We start from the raw sequence: 16,557 nt of genomic DNA on the forward strand, positions 1-16,557 counted from the left end.
AAATCTGTCTGACCGGAACCGTCGTTTTGTCGAAAACATGATACTACATATGTATGTTAGTATGTACAACAACGAATTGTCGTGAAATTTCACATGATACTTGGTAAAACCGCTACTGAAACTTATCTTTTATTAAAAGAAGTTTATGGCGATGAATGTTAATCACGTGCGCGAGTTTTAGAGTGGTTCAAGCGTTTCCAAGTTGGCCGAGTAGACGTCGGAGATGATGACCGCCCGGGACGCCCTTCCACATCCAAAACGGTTAAAAAAAATATCGATTAAAATTAATCAACATTACTACCGAGAGGTGCTCGCTTAACTCCGTGAAAGAGTAAGGAAAAACCGACCCGATTTGTGGAAGAACAAGTGACGGGTTCTTCATTAGGACAACGCGCCGGCTCACACTGCATTGTCTGTCGCAAGACGTTTCTAGCCAAGTAAAACATCCCAGTTTTAGGCCATCCGCCTTATTCGCCTGACCTGGCCTCGTGTGACTTCTATCTGTTCCCCAAAGTCAAATCTGCATTAAAAGGGACCCGATTTCAGTCCGTTGAAGCTGTGAAAGAAAAAGCGGTTTGCGTCATACAGGAGCTCACAGAAAAAGACATCCAGCACTGTTTCGAACAATGGTAAATTCGCATGGAGCGTTGTAGGGTTAGGGGAGGGATTTATATTGAAGGTGATAATAACTAAATATGTATCAATTTTAAAATAAAATGTTTTACAGTAATAGCCACGGAAATGAAGAAAATAAAATTTGTAAAACTTGAGGTATTACTTCAGAACGGCATCTTTCTTACATTAATGTAATATCCATCGAATTTATTTGCATAGAAATTAATTAGAACTATTGTGTAGAGAATGATGACAAGTAAGTTATATATATATTAGCAATCGGGATGAAGTTAAGCCCGTAGTTAGTAGAGCGTACGATGAATAGAAGGTTGTACGATGGTGCTGGCAAAGTTACTTTCAGTTTGCAACAAAGACTTTACCGTTATTTCCCAAAGGAAAGGCATTGGCTGGCAGGAAAGAGTTGGACCAACGAACCTAGGATACCCCCCCCTCACCGTACTACCATGGGCCAGTATTGTATCTACTTCTACCTTACTCTAACTTTATATATCTACTTTCTTCAGTTCGCCCATTCTTTATAATTATTATTTTAACTTTAATTACTAAAATATATAAGTAGTAATTTGGTAATATTGCAGTGACAGGAAGTGAATGTGGTGACAGTATCTTTTAATTAAATAGCCAATAGTTAGCCATCACTATTTCGAAAGGAAGGATAGCAATCTTGGTGACCAAGAGGGTTTTGGGTAGTCCACTAATGGATAGAGTTCTGAAACATCAATACAGCACAGTGATTCTGGGGATGCTTTTGCAGAATAATGAGAAGGGACACGTTTGAAGGCCTCCTCACATTGCTGACTTACTGCTTCATGACATCCTCAGGAGCATTAGCTAATGTTGTGAATTTAGGATTAAGCCAGACGAACGGTGAATATAAGATTTCAGAATAAACCTAAATCCACCGCTCGTTTAAGTTTAAATTCAGAAAAAAAAAACACGCCCTTAAATCGCAAACTTTGCAGGAGCTCGTTTAGTATTAGATATCTATCCATTCGCATTGTGTTTGATAACAGCCTCTTGCAATATTGATTTACCTTTCAGTCCAGCCTAGCCCAATATCATGACCCTAGGCCATCTTGCCAAAACATAGATAACAGCATGCCCTATAAATAAGTTAAAACTACAATAGTTACGAAGATGTTTGCACCAGTATTTTGGACATTGAAATCTTAAGGGGGAAAAGTCAGTTTCAATAGCAGATGTAGAACCTGAATTCGGGCAAAAGTACGCTTATTCTAACTTTTTTTCACTCTACTGGTTGATTAGATAAATAGATAAATAAAACTTTATTATAAATATGTACAATAAATACAGATATGAAGTGCCAATGTACAATACATTATAACCTTCATAACAATGGTATGTGGGGAGCTCAAGATTTGAAGGATACAGAATGCAGGGAAAAAGAGGAAAAACCTGCAGCTAGTTTAGAAAGTTAGAACAGTATGTGTTTAATTCTTTTGCTCCAGTAGGGTGTAGAAGGATCTGTAGGAAGCTATGTCGCGGCAGAGTGGATTAGGATGACAGTCTAGGATGGCAAGGAATTTGAGCAGACGATTTTGGATATAGGAGAGTACGGGGATAATGGATGCAGTCTCCGTGGAATGAGTCGATTTTAATACTTCGAGGAGAGTCTGAGAAATTAGTTCTGTTTTGTCCTGGAGTTTCTTGATGTCGCTACTACAAGTCCAGGCTCCAGGCGGAGCAGGCATAGAGTAACATCGGTCTAATGACCACTTTGTAAAGGAGAAGTTTGTTGGTCACAGAGAGTAGAGGAAATAATAGTCGTGTAGTCCAGTTTGCCTGAGTTTATTTTGTCCTGCACGTGTGTAGTGTTTCACTACACTTTCACTACTGGTAGAAGAAGATATTGTAATTGCGCAGATATTTGATTTTTAAAGATTTAATCGGAAATGACTGACGAGATAACTGAGGATCTCAAAGAAAGAGAAAGTTTTAAAACAAAAAATTAGACTTTGTTCTGGTGTGGGCACCAAAATTCAAAAACGAAAACTCTTTGAAAATCCACTAAATTTGATATTTTTTTTGGAGGTGTCGCCATTTATTTACTAAATTTATTTACTTTTATCGACTATTTACGAGGGTCGTTTGAAAAGTCCGTGCAAAAATAAAAACTACTTAATTTTTTGGGGTAAACCTTTTTTATTTTTCAACATAGTCTCCTTTTAGGCTTATACACTTCGTCCAACGCTGCTCTAGTTTGTTGATCCCTTCCGAATAATAGGATTTGTCCAAGTCTGAAAAATAGCCATTCGTTTCTGCAATCACCTCCTCGTTTGAATAAAATCTTTTTCCCGTCAGCCATTTCTTCATATTGGGGAACAAATAGTAGTCCGAGGGAGCCAAGTCTGGAGAATAGGGGGGATGTGAAACGAGTTGGAACCCTATTTCCATTAATTTTGCGACCACAACTGCTGAGGTGTGAACTGGTGCGTTGTCGTGATGGAAAAGGACTTTTTTGTGGGCCAATCGTGGGCGTTTTTCTTGCAGCTCGGTTTTCAAACGGTCCAATAACGATGAATAATATGCACCTGTAATAGTTTTACCCTTTTCCAGATAGTCGATGAGGATTATTCCTTGCGAATCCCAAAAGACAGTCGCCATAATCTTTCCGGCCGAAGGAACGGTCTTCGCCTTTTTTGGCGCAGATTCCCCCTTGGTAACCCATTGTTTAGATTGTTCTTTGGTCTCAGGAGTGTAGTGATGTATCCATGTTTCATCCACAGTGACGAAACGACGCTTAAAGTCCTGCGGATTCTTCTGGAACAGCTGCAAACCGTCCTTGCAACACTTCACACGATTTCGTTTTTGGTCAAGCGTGAGCAATCGCGGCACCCATCTTGCGGATAGCTTTGTCATGTCCAAATGTTGATGCAATATATTATGTACCCGTTCATTCGAGATGCCCACAGCACTAGCAATCTCACGCACCTTCACTCTTCTGTCATCCATCACCATATCATGGATTTTATCAATGATTTCTGGAGTAGTAACCACAACAGGGCGTCCAGAACGTTCAGCGTCACTTGTGCCCATATGGCCACTCCGAAAATTTTGAAACCACTTATAAACTGTTCTAATCGAAGGTGCAGAGTCACCATAATGTTTATCAAGCTTCTCTTTAGTCTCCTGAGGCGTTTTGCCTTTCATAAAGTAGTGTTTAATCAACACACGAAATTCTTTTTCGTCCATTTTTTGAAAATCACTCGACTTCCTCGATTCAAACGAATGCCAAACACAAAGAAATAGACCGATCTGGCTGAAACTTGGTGTGTGTTCTTCCAAGAGATGCTACTAACTAAACATAACCTCGATACGCGCCAGTACTGCTATCTCTCTGACTTTGCACGGACTTTTCAAACGACCCTCGTACTAGCTTTCCTAGGCCCATAGACTAGAGTCTGTTAACTCCATAACACACTTATGTACACAATGAAATATTTTTTCTTGTATCATTTTTGTTTTTTCTAGTAAAATTTGGGGTACATTTTGGGAAGACACCAAACTGAGTATCGTGGACGAAGGCGATTTCTCGTATTAACCTTTAAATAAATAAAATGCAAGGGTTAGACCGGGCGAACCGAACCTACTAACCAACAATACATCTTAGCTTTGCGGGTCTAGCCTAACATAACGCCTTAGTAAGTCGGAACTGTGTTGAAGAAATGATCAAATCTGAATAATATGCCTAAATTGTAACGAAATGAGAAATGCTTGTATGGAGATTCAAAATAAGATTTTATTTTTTCACGATAAGATAAATAGGTAATCTTTTTTGAAGTGCTAGTTGGTAAGGAAAAAAAATTATAATATTGTACGTGAATGTGTTTTATAAATAAGTAATCAAGATGATTCGTATTAAATTGGCGACAAAAGAGATACGCACCCATGCTGTTATAAACAAAGAGGTTAGTCAGTTGGAAAATTATAGAACGAGAGCTGCTTGTTGGAGGGAAAATGTTCCCCCAAGAAGAGGCCGTTCATAGAAGAGAAAAAGGAGTAGAGATGTAATGAAATTGCCTTTTGTTTGTGAAACATTATTTACTGGAGAAAACACAGCAACCAACCCGCTCCATGTTTCTGCCCTTATCGTACCTAGAAATAAGTAACGAAAATGGGTAGAAGATTAAAAATTTAGAAATTATTCTACTAAGTGGAAGAACTGAAATATATCTGGTTGGCAGAGTGCGCGGTAAGAGAACGAGCTAGGAGAAGAGCAAGCTTCCAGACGGGCGGCTGTGAAGGCTACCAGACTGGGTATGGACTGGCGATGGTGGCAGGGCTGCCAACAAGCAATCTCGCCGGATTGGCTGCCGGATATATGCCTTGCCACAAAAACTTCTACGGACGTCGTTGTGCGCGCGTGCTTTCCTCTTGCAAACTTTAAAATATATACAAACACTTCGTTTTGGTCTTTTTTTTTTTCTTTTTATTTCATAGAAAATAAAAGTGAGATTACTTTTTCTCAAGTAAGTCCTCTCTCCTAGTAAGTTAACTTTTTCAAAGAGAAAATATGAATTCAAGTATTTATGTCTTGATAAATACGCTTGGCAATAATTTCTTAAAGTTATAAATTTCCGTAATGTGTTCGTTATTTCCTTTTTCCAAATTATTTTATCCCTCGGCAACTATAAATTTTTATTTATTTATATCTGTAGATCGTATAAAGGTTCACCCATTATATGATAAGAGTTTGTTAAACATTATTTAATACATACAAAATGCAAAGAATTAATTATCATTCCAATAAAAATAATCAAAAAAATATTTCTCTTAAATTACAGAATTTATTAAACAACTGGTTAAAATTTAAAAAATAAAAATAATATAATAAGGATAGATAATGTATTCCCACAACGGAAATCCGGGGTTCGAAACCAGCTACTGGCTCTTAGATTTTCTCTTCCTAGGAGGTTCTTACAGCTCACTGTCCGGTTGTGGGCAGTGTTATATTTAACGAGAGAAAAATGTCCGGAGCCCAGCAGTGCACTGAAAAAAAGCTCCGGGCTCCAATAACCGCAGATGCTGACGCGCCTCAAATCATACTCTTTTTTTTTTAAAGAAAAAATAGAAATAGCCACGGTAGCCGAGCGGTTAGAGGCGAGACCTGCAAAGCTAATATGCATTGTGGTACTGGGTTCGATTCCCGGTCTTGGCCTTGGATTTTATTTAATGGTTAAATGAGAAATAGTAAAGTACGTTTGCTAGTCGCCTCCGTCCACGACACCTAGTAAATGGTAGTTGGACGTTAAGCCCCGCCTGAAAAAATAGGCGATTACTTTACTTTACTTTAAAGAAAAAATAGAAAATAAAAACTTATGAGTGCGAAGACTTGTTTCAAAAAGTATAAAAGAAAATTCAAAACACTTAGAAAATTTATTTCAACTTAGAAACTAATTCTAAAAACCTAGCCTAAAAAAAAAAAAACGACTTGACTGAAGTTTTATTCAGTAAATCATTGAGCACTATGCTGAAGAGCAACATAACATCATCCACAGAAAAACGTACAAATTTAGGACAATTACAAAAAGAAAAGGCGCCACGGTAGCCGAGCGGTTAGAGGCGAGACCTGCGAAGCTAATATGTATTGTGGTACTGGGTTCGATTCCCGGTCTTAGGCCTTGGATTTCATTTAATGTTTAATATGAGAAATATATAGTTAAGTATGTTTGCTAGCGCCTCCGTCCAAGGCACCTAATTGGTAGTTGGACGTAAAGCCCCGCCTGAAAAAATAGGCAATTACTTTACTTTACTACAAAAGAAATGCGACACTGATTCTGCTTCATTTAGACTTGTAGGTCTCCTGTAGGCATTTCTTATTTCTTATAATATTAAGTACGCTTTTTTTTTTACCGGAGATTTATCAAACAGTTCAAAGCCTTTAAATTTTGAATTCTATTTCACTTAAACAAACATATATTTTAGTCCAGTTTCACTAGTATTGGGTCTTCTTTCATAAATTGATCCAATACTAATATTGCTAAGTTTTCCCACCCTGATGACGAATGAAAATAAATACATAAAAAAATCCGAATGAATTTTTCTTAAATATCTTAAAATTGAGAATCACATCTAATTTAAGCAACTTCAAAGAAGCGGAAAGGAGAGAATAAAGCTACTATTAAAAATAAATAAATAACAAACGAAATAAAGGATTATGGAATCTCCAGGCGAAGGAATTTTTGAAAGGGCGGAATGCGGAGAGAAAATATATATCATTGGACCGCTTTTATGTAACTGAATTTCTAAGGTTTTTAAGCTTGAGAGATTTATTTAAATGTTATTGTATTTGTATATACTTCAAAGTTATTCTATGGATCTTTGAATAACAGAAAAGAAGTTGATTGAAGGCAAAAACAATTCTGAGATTCATTTAATAATTTAGGAGTCGCTTATTTGTTCTCTTTTTTTTTTGCTTTGAAATTTAGTTTGTTGAAGGACTTTAAAAAATAGGTTTTTATATGCTGAATGTTTCAGCAGGATGGTGTTGGAGCAAGCTGAAAAGTCTGCTATGTGTTAGAGTATCGATTCATGTACAGGTTAAGCAAGGTTATAATTAAATTCAAGTGATTTTTAAGGCCACTGAAGCAAGTAGTGCCTTCTTGATTGGGTTTTGATTATTTGGATATATACGAGGGTCGTTTGAAAAGTCCGTGCAAAGTCAGAGAGATAGCACCACTGGCGCGTATCGAGGTTATGTTTAGTTAGTAGCATCTCTTGGAAGAACACACACCAAGTTTCAGCCAGATCGGTCTATTTCTTTGTGTTTGGCATTCGTTTGAATCGAGGAAGTCGAGTGATTTTCAAAAAATGGACGAAAAAGAATTTCGTGTGTTGATTAAACACTACTTTATGAAAGGCAAAACGCCTCAGAAGACTAAAGAGAAGCTTGATAAACATTATGGTGACTCTGCACCTTCGATTAGAACAGTTTATAAGTGGTTTCAAAATTTTCGGAGTGGCCATATGGGCACAAGTGACGCTGAACGTTCTGGACGCCCTGTTGAGGTTACTACTCCAGAAATCATTGATAAAATCCATGATATGGTGATGGATGACAGAAGAGTGAAGGTGCGTGAGATTGCTAGTGCTGTGGGCATCTCGAATGAACGGGTACATAATATATTGCATCAACATTTGGACATGACAAAGCTATCCGCAAGATGGGTGCCGCGATTGCACACGCTTGACCAAAAACGAAATCGTGTGAAGTGTTGCAAGGACGGTTTGCAGCTGTTCCAGAAGAATCCGCAGGACTTTAAGCGTCGTTTCGTCACTGTGGATGAAACGTGGATACATCACTACACTCCTGAGACCAAAGAACAATCTAAACAATGGGTTACCAAGGGGGAATCTGCGCCAAAAAAGGCGAAGACCGTTCCTTCGGCCGGAAAGATTATGGTGACTGTCTTTTGGAATTCGCAAGGAATAATTGCTATTTCTTTTTCCAATCTCAGAATCCTGAGATGTAATAACGATGTATGGTTTATCAAGCCAAGACATTATTGATTGCCTAGTAATGTGCGGACAAAGCAGCATTTGTTCAAGATCGCTGCTTTTTACAATTGGATGTAAACGTTTCGGCCCTATTATATTCAGTGTATTGTTCCAATTGAACTATGTCAATTGCCAAAAGTACTACAGGCTCTCACCTGAACTATTTTCTTTCAGCCTCTTAAGGTCAGCAAAGATTTCTTTTTTACACTCTTGAAACTCCTGAAGAAGGTTGTCCAATGCACGTGACAGAAATTTCTACCAACATTACCGGTCCTACTGTCCAAAACAATCCAGCAGAACGTCAGCAGAACGTCAGCTGGATTGTGTTGGACTCTTCTGTCAGTAAGTACAGTTCGGACGTAGTAAAATCTGTAACTTTAGCGCTCATTCACAGATTCAAGCTCTTATTGGAAGCAAAGCCCACATCCATTAAATACCTCAATTATAGTTGCTGACTTCTGATAGATAAATTGGGGCAGCAACTGATGGTGTCGATGAGGTGAGAAAATGTACCAATCGTTCGCGGGAGCTTATTACTAATTTGTTTTGTCCATGAATCTTGACTTAATGGTGCCGAACTTATGGAAAACAAGGCAAAATGTTTTGATTTGCTTTTTTATTTAAGCCTCTCTTTTGTGGTTTTATTTTTTTCTCTAATAGTTACGAAGTGTGAGAAGTGTACAGTCGTTGCAGTTAATTTTTTAATCTGATTATTCTATCATTTCGTGTAAGTCATCTTTCTTTTGGTATTATCTGGGATTATCAGTAGTCGTTTTTGAAAGTTAACTTGAAGGATTACAAGTGCCAGAAGATTCAATACGCAAATTAGCGATTGCTACGTAATCTGAAAGAATACAGGAGACGTTTCCTCTTCTTTTGGCATAGTCTGCACACAGGCTGTACACGCCCAGATCGGTAAATACAGTAAATTGATTACTGAGATATAGTGTCCAGTAAGGCCGGAATAAGTAGAATTAGGCACTCATTCCGTCAAGACCCAGATGCTCGCAGGGGTACTGTTCGCATTTCCAAACAGAGGCTAGAAGGATGAAGGCAGGAAGCTGGCACTAAATAACTTTATTCCCCTAACCATAAAAGACCAAGGGACCGAATCGTATTGTCCTTGATGACTGCAAGCACCCCAGACAAGAAGTTGAAAATTTAAATGCAGATCTTGCTGCCAACATCTCATGAAAATGTACGAGGAATCCTGAACAATGAAACAGGAGCCACTTTCGCCAATTTTTGGTGTGTTGAGCATGGGCTAGACGTGAGTTAGGTTGTTTCGTGTTCCCCTATCACTTGTTGGTACCCTGTTCTGGTTGTAGGTCCACTGAGTGGATAGCCACTTTTTAATCAGAATCTGTTGGGCTTTATCGGCGAACTCTATTACTATCAATGGTATTGTACGTTACACGAAGTTTGTGTTATATTTTGTGTATTTTTTATGAAGTGCCATGCTATATTCATTTATAAATTTGTTTGAAATGAGAGAAAAATGAATATTTATTCAACTAAACCCAATAAATCACATTTATAAGTAAACATGCTATATTACTACAATTTGGAATAACGATAACTGTACTACTAACCAAAAGTAGTAACGCTCCAAATGCAAGACAGAATACGAGTGGTCCAGCTAAATCCGTATCTTGCAGAATCGACATTTCTGTCCTTCTGAACGGATTCAACACTCCCATTGTCTGTAACAATCATAAATTGATAAAATATTAGTATGTGTATATCTTGCCTGCAAATACTATTTTTTTGCATAAAATAGGTCAATCAATATGTAACTGTTCATAATATAATTAAATACACTTCGGACTAAAATAATTATTCTAAACTATTAAACATTCTAAACATGTTTATCATAAAATCAACTCAGTGGGTGATGAAGTAGGTTACATTCCATTTTTTTTTTTCTGTAAGTACTCTTCTACTTTATAAAAAGTGTTTTTAATAATAAAGTTTTCAAAGTACTTAAATATTACTTTTTGTCTTAGGAAATTTCTCTTTCGTTCTAGAATTTGGTTAAATATTATTTAAATTGTAACCTATAGTTGGTTACTGCAATTATTCTGAAAGACTACCAGTAAATGCCGCCAAAAAAAGGCTTTCGAAATATTATTGGCTAATAAAAGGCAAACTGTTTTCTTTGTTTAAAATTAAATACAAAATTAAACAACAAGAAATCAAGTTAATTAGAACAGTATGTTAATATAAAGGTTAATATTATAAACAAAAAGTAACCTGAGGAAGACGTCAAAACCTAATTAACGCGGAAGCTTTTAGAAAATGTTAACTTCTTCCACTGGTTGAAAATTTAATCATCTTTTTACCATGCTGACATCCTGGCTGTAAATAATATTAGATTTTCTTTTTTGACGTATCTACACGTGAAGAGGAGGATGAAAACAAGGTAGTTCTCTTCATGCACTCTAAATTTAATGTTTCATGCTTTCAGACTGAAAACATGAAATTACAGAAGAGGAGGAAGCCAAGCTCCAGGTTATAAACAGTCAGCCTTCAACCGACACAAGGGCAACTGCACTTTTAAGATTAATATTATAGAATTTTATTCTTTCTCACTGTTGGTAAGAAGAATTGTTGCAATCCAATCAAAATCCGATACAGAGTTTTTATTTAAAGTACGTAATTATTTTCCCCCTGAATACCTTCTAGTTGTAGAATTTGGTACTCCTTTAATGGTGAAGTTCATGGTGCTTCAGGAAAACCAGAAACGGGCTTTAAAGTAAAATTCTGCGAGTACCAAGTGAAAAGAAACATAATGGCATTCACCAAGTCCTAACTTAGCTTCATCACTTAGATTAAAATTTTATTTATGCCATTGAAGTCTTCTTTTTTTTAGCTGAAGAAAGAATGAATAACTTTATAAAATTTGAAACTGTTGCTGCAGCAAATAGCTGATTGTGAAGCTCTGGTTCGGAAGTAGATCCAACGGCAGCCTGAAAGGATGGCTTGGTAATCATAATGGACTCTGTAGATTGAACGTTAATACATAATTCGTTAAAATTTAATATAAAATTGACTTGTCTAGGTATGAAATGTACCTAGACAAGAGACTTACCTGGAACCCCCATACAAGACTTAAACGTACCGAACTAAACAAACGATACAAACTTCTAGGCAGACTACTTGACAAACGCTCAAAACTCTCACTACAGAACAAACGACGACTCTATACAGCTCTTCTCACCACCAATAGGGGACTTACGGACTCGCAACTTTACGGAACACTAAAAAAATCCAACATCAATAGACTGTGCAAACACTCCGATCCAAAATACTCCGCCCGCGTAGTAGACGCTCCATTCTATGTTAGCAACCACACATTCCATACAGATCTCCAAATTCCACTCATCTCCGAACTTGCCAAAATTCGATATGAAAATTTTCATCAAAAACTCTCACTTCATCCCAAACTTGTCTTCAACTAGGCTAACCTCCAATCCTCGAAGACGGGTGAGGCGCCGTTGGCCCCGTGACCAACTGGGCGACTAATGGCGGCCATCACTGAATGACCGTCATTTACGTCTGCCACGTTACTGTATACATTTATCTCATTTACTTTTTGTGCCCTGCGGCTACAGATGTAAATTTCAATAAAAGGATAAATAACGAAAAATTGACTTTTTCTTTTGCGGTCATTTTGAATGAACCGCATTACAAAGCATGGAAATTTTTATTTAATTTAAAAATAAATAAATAAGGTTTAGAAAAAAAAAGTAATAAATATTTCCTTCGGAGTAAGAAGGGGGAAAAAAATTTAATTTATATATAAAAGATAACTTTAACGTTTAATGGAAAGAAATGATGAGGCAGGCCTACCCAGGTTGGGAAAGTTAAAATCGGAAGCTCTTTTAAACTCTGCCGTATTTTCTTCTTTAAACGAAACTTTGATGGACTTTTCTTAAAAGTTGTTACGTTCGTTTATTGGTAAAGGTAAAAATTCTGCGGTAGTTAAGAAAGCCAGTTTTTCCATTTAACCGCCTCCATAATAGTCTTGGTACGGAGAGGGGGTAATCCATTTTTTGTTTTCCTTTTTTCAAAGAAAAACTTTGTTGATCTTTTATTTTTTAATTTAAGGCGCGTCAACATCAAAGATCATTAGCGCCTGGAGTTTTTTTTTTTTTTTCAGTACACGGACAGCCTAAGGGAAGTGTATTCTCGTTACTAACTGTAAATAACTGGGTAGTGAGCCAGTAAGTAGCTCCTAAAAAGAAAAAATCTAATTGTCTACAGCTGGATTCGAACCTGGGATTTCCGCACCTAAGTCCAGTACGCTAATTAGTTAGCTAGTCTCTTGCCCGTTGGTATTAATAGTTATGATTCTCACTAAGCGATAAAAAAATATAATCTGGAGGACCACTCACACGACCTTCCCTTTCTATTTTTAAGGTTCTAACTCATTACTCTAAATATTAAAGCCACATTTAATTCTCTCCAACAATTACAGTTCTTAAAACCGTACTTTAAACTGATATTTACCATTATTGAGAAGTCTTCACCAGCCCCTTCTGGAAAACTGCTCTTTTTTTTTCTGGTAAAAAAAGAAAGAAAGAATCTATGTGAATTTAAAGTGCATACGAAAATGATGGGAAAGCTTGGAAGCCATTTTCGAGAAAATGGAAAACCAACCATTGCGCAAGCATTTTCCCTTTTATTTTTTTTACCGAAAGAACAGCACTCCAAATATACGATTGGATATCACCTTTAACTGGAAATTAGTCCGTAATGGGTACTCAAGAAATGCATTTATAAAAAAAAAAATGCATCACTAATGAAATAGAACAGTTATTATTATTATAAACACAATTAAAAATCGACCTGATGGTGATTCTCGGTGGCACTTTGTTTAAAACAGCCTGTAGGGCCATTGAAGAACGTTTCATAAGGATTAATAATCATGAGCCACTCCAAAAGCTTTCGTGGTAATGATTGCCAACTCTACAATGCAAGCACTACCTATTGGGAAATAAAATATATAGTTAAACCAATCTAGTTTCAGCAAAATCCGCTAGGTGGTGAGATCTACACTCGGGGTCTATAGAGAGTTGGAAAGAGGATGTTGTAAAAAATACAGATGAGGGAACAAATATCTAACCAGTCTTCTCAATTATTAAATTTAAATTGCGCAATTTACAAGCAAATGCGATTCTCGAAGGAACACACAATCGTGGTTGTTCCGCAAGCTCGCAATTTTATCCCAAGATATTTTATTTCCAATAAATTTGTATTGGTAATCGACGATAATCCAAAAGTGGTACCTTGAAAGGAAGCCCTACATTCCTTGAAAGGTCTTAAAAGCTTCATGAGTGGTTATTAAACGAGGGTCGTTTGAAAAGTCCGTGCAAAAATAAAAACTACTTAATTTTTTGGGGTAAACCTTTTTTATTTTTCAACATAGTCTCCTTTTAGGCTTATACACTTCGTCTAACGCTGCTCTAGTTTGTTGATCCCTTCCGAATAATAGGATTTGTCCAAGTCTGAAAAATAGCCATTCGTTTCTGCAATCACCTCCTCGTTTGAATAAAATCTTTTTCCCGCCAGCCATTTCTTCATATTGGGGAACAAATAGTAGTCCGAGGGAGCCAAGTCTGGAGAATAGGGGGGATGTGAAACGAGTTGGAACCCTATTTCCATTAATTTTGCGACCACAACTGCTGAGGTGTGAGCTGGTGCGTTGTCGTGATGGAAAAGGACTTTTTTTGTGGGCCAATCGTGGGCGTTTTTCTTGCAGCTCGGTTTTCAAACGGTCCAATAACCATGAATAATATGCACCTGTAATAGTTTTACCCTTTTCCAGATAGTCGATGAGGATTATTCCTTGCGAATCCCAAAAGACAGTCGCCATAATCTTTCCCGCCGAAGGAACGGTCTTCGCCTTTTTTGGCGCAGATTCCCCCTTGGTAACCCATTGTTTAGATTGTTCTTTGGTCGCAGGAGTGTAGTGATATATCCATGTTTCATCCACAGTGACGAAACGACGCTTAAAGTCCTGCGGATTCTTCTGGAACTGTTCTAATCGAAGGTGCAGAGTCACCATAATGTTTGTCAAGCTTCTCTTTAGTCTCCTGAGGCGTTTTGCCTTTCATAAAGTAGTGTTTAATCAACACACGAAATTCTTTTTCTTCCATTTTTTGAAAATCACTCGACTTCCTCGATTCAAACGAATGCCAAACACAAAGAAATAGACCGATCTGGCTGAAACTTGGTGTGTGTTCTTCCAAGAGATGCTACTAACTAAACATAACCTCGATACGCGCCAGTGGTGCTATCTCTCTGACTTTGCACGGACTTTTCAAACGACCCTCGTACTAAGCATTAAAAAATACTAACTAGATCCCTTTTCAGGAAATGGAATAAAACTAACGAAAAACTTCCTTAAATTCGCCATTCCAGTTTCTACAATTCTTGAAACTCAGATTACTAGCAACGCATTTTATCTTTATTAATGTTATGCAGGTGATGACAATGTACATTAAAAAATAAAACTGCATTTTAGAGTGAGATGCTTAACCCAACCTCATGCTGAAATGCCATAAAGAAATCATTCTTGCAAAAATATTACAAATAAAAGTGGAAGATATATCTGAATTGCAAGAAATTTTGTAAAGAGAAAATCAGTGAAAAATATTCAAAAAAAAACCGAACCGGAGAATCGATTACTTAACTTGGTAACCACTTCCGTTTTTTCCAAAACATCGTGTCAACTGATGGAACTCAATTACCAAATATGAACTAATAAAATATTTAAATAACAAAATTAAAGTGAGAAACTCCTGCCAATGTAGTTAATTATTTAAATTTAGGCCTTTTTTATTAACCTAATTTTCCTTTCGCTAAACTTTAGCTTAAGAGTTATGGTTTCATTAGGGATTTATTGGTTGGAAAACTTTTATGATGAACTTACTACGTCAGAGAGGTGGAGAACTCTGTTGGCGATTTAAAGCATCGTTATTGATTTTTAAACAAAAAGCAGCATGTAGCGCATTCTGTTGGCAACTAACTAGAGTTTAACAAAAAAGCATTTAAAATACAGAATACAGTTCAGTTAATCGAGGTTTAACATTATAAAGGGCAAATATATGCTTCCATAAAATATTAATTTTAATGCGAATTCAGAGTAAATAAAAAAAAAAAGATAACTTATTCGTAAGTGAGTGCGGAACGTTTTTAAAAGAATTGAATCTCAATCGCACGCTACACGTGGTATAACCTTGAACTAAACCATCGCAAATAGTTTCTGTTATTGCCACGAGGCAGAAGATGTTTCTACCTTTCCATTTTAACTGGTTATTTATTTAACATTAATTATTTCAAAGAAAATTATAGTTTAGATTTTTTTAACTAATTTTTCTCAAGTAGGTATTTAGTAAATTAACAGATTATGCAATAAAAGTTCTTCTTGAAAATATCTATTCAAAACTAATTAATAATCAATCACTAGTTTGTCTTATTTATGCTTAAGTTGGGGAAAAATATGAAGATTTGTTTGGTATTAAGCAAAATAAAGGAAAAACTTAGATTACACGTTTGTAAGTAGAAGTAAGTCGGCCATTTTGTGATGTTAATATAGCGGATTGCCTTTTAATGAAAAATAGTTTTCTAAACATTATTAAATAAATAGCTGAAGAGGTGATTGGAAATACAATACTGTGAAATAGCTAATCTGAGCAACAATAAAGATTCACAGAAGAAATCTTAATGAAACACCGAAAATACAGTGCTCTTTGACCAATGAAATTGAACCTTAAGATTTTATTTTATGGATTAACAATCTAGAATAACTTGCATTTTGTGACTTTATTTTCTCATCTTTATAGAATAAATTTCCTTTTGAACTTACTGCTTTAGAGAAATTAAGAAATCCATATTCACTGAGAATGCCGGCCAATCTCGCCTAAATGAAGCATACCAAATTTATTAAGTAGCAGGTCAATAACTCACCAAATTTAGGGAAAATGTCGGTAGAGTCCAGACAAGATGGATTAAACGATAATTCAAGTCTGGATCACTTAGAACTCAAATAATATCAAATTTAAATTTCCTGATACATTTTTATATTTTCCTTTGATAGAAATTCAATCTTCAGCTCATAGATTCATATAATCCATTCTACAAAGTTTATTTAGATTGCTTTAGTCTTTAAACATTTCCTGCAAATGAAAATGTAGACTTCATGATATTAAACGTCCTAAATCCCATTTAAAAAATAAACACCAGCACACTCAATATTTATAATTCCTAAATTTACTACTTTTGATGGTATTAGGGAACCATTTTCTCACAACTAGTGGGCTAGCATTGAACTAAACCAATATTATAGTTACTGCTAAAGCCGTAAGGTTGCAGAGTGATACAGTTTTACCAAAGAAG

General features: G+C 36.3%; 1 protein-coding gene across 1 annotated transcript in view; it reads right to left on the reverse strand.

Annotated features, from left to right (window-relative positions):
- The window catches only part of Yip1d1 (Yip1 domain-containing 1), a 293,838-nt gene that overhangs the window by 57,803 nt on the left and 219,478 nt on the right, over window positions 1-16,557 (reverse strand). The window contains exon 2 of the mRNA XM_074133061.1: window positions 9,747-9,857. Within this exon, the coding sequence (XP_073989162.1) occupies window positions 9,747-9,854 (108 nt within the window). The 5' untranslated portion in view covers window positions 9,855-9,857. The remainder of the gene's footprint in view (window positions 1-9,746; window positions 9,858-16,557) is intronic.

This window comes from Rhodnius prolixus, unplaced genomic scaffold, assembly GCF_049639745.1.
Source record: "Rhodnius prolixus isolate KJV_2025 unplaced genomic scaffold, Rpr scaffold_10, whole genome shotgun sequence".
Classification (NCBI taxonomy): Eukaryota; Metazoa; Arthropoda; class Insecta; order Hemiptera; family Reduviidae; genus Rhodnius; species Rhodnius prolixus.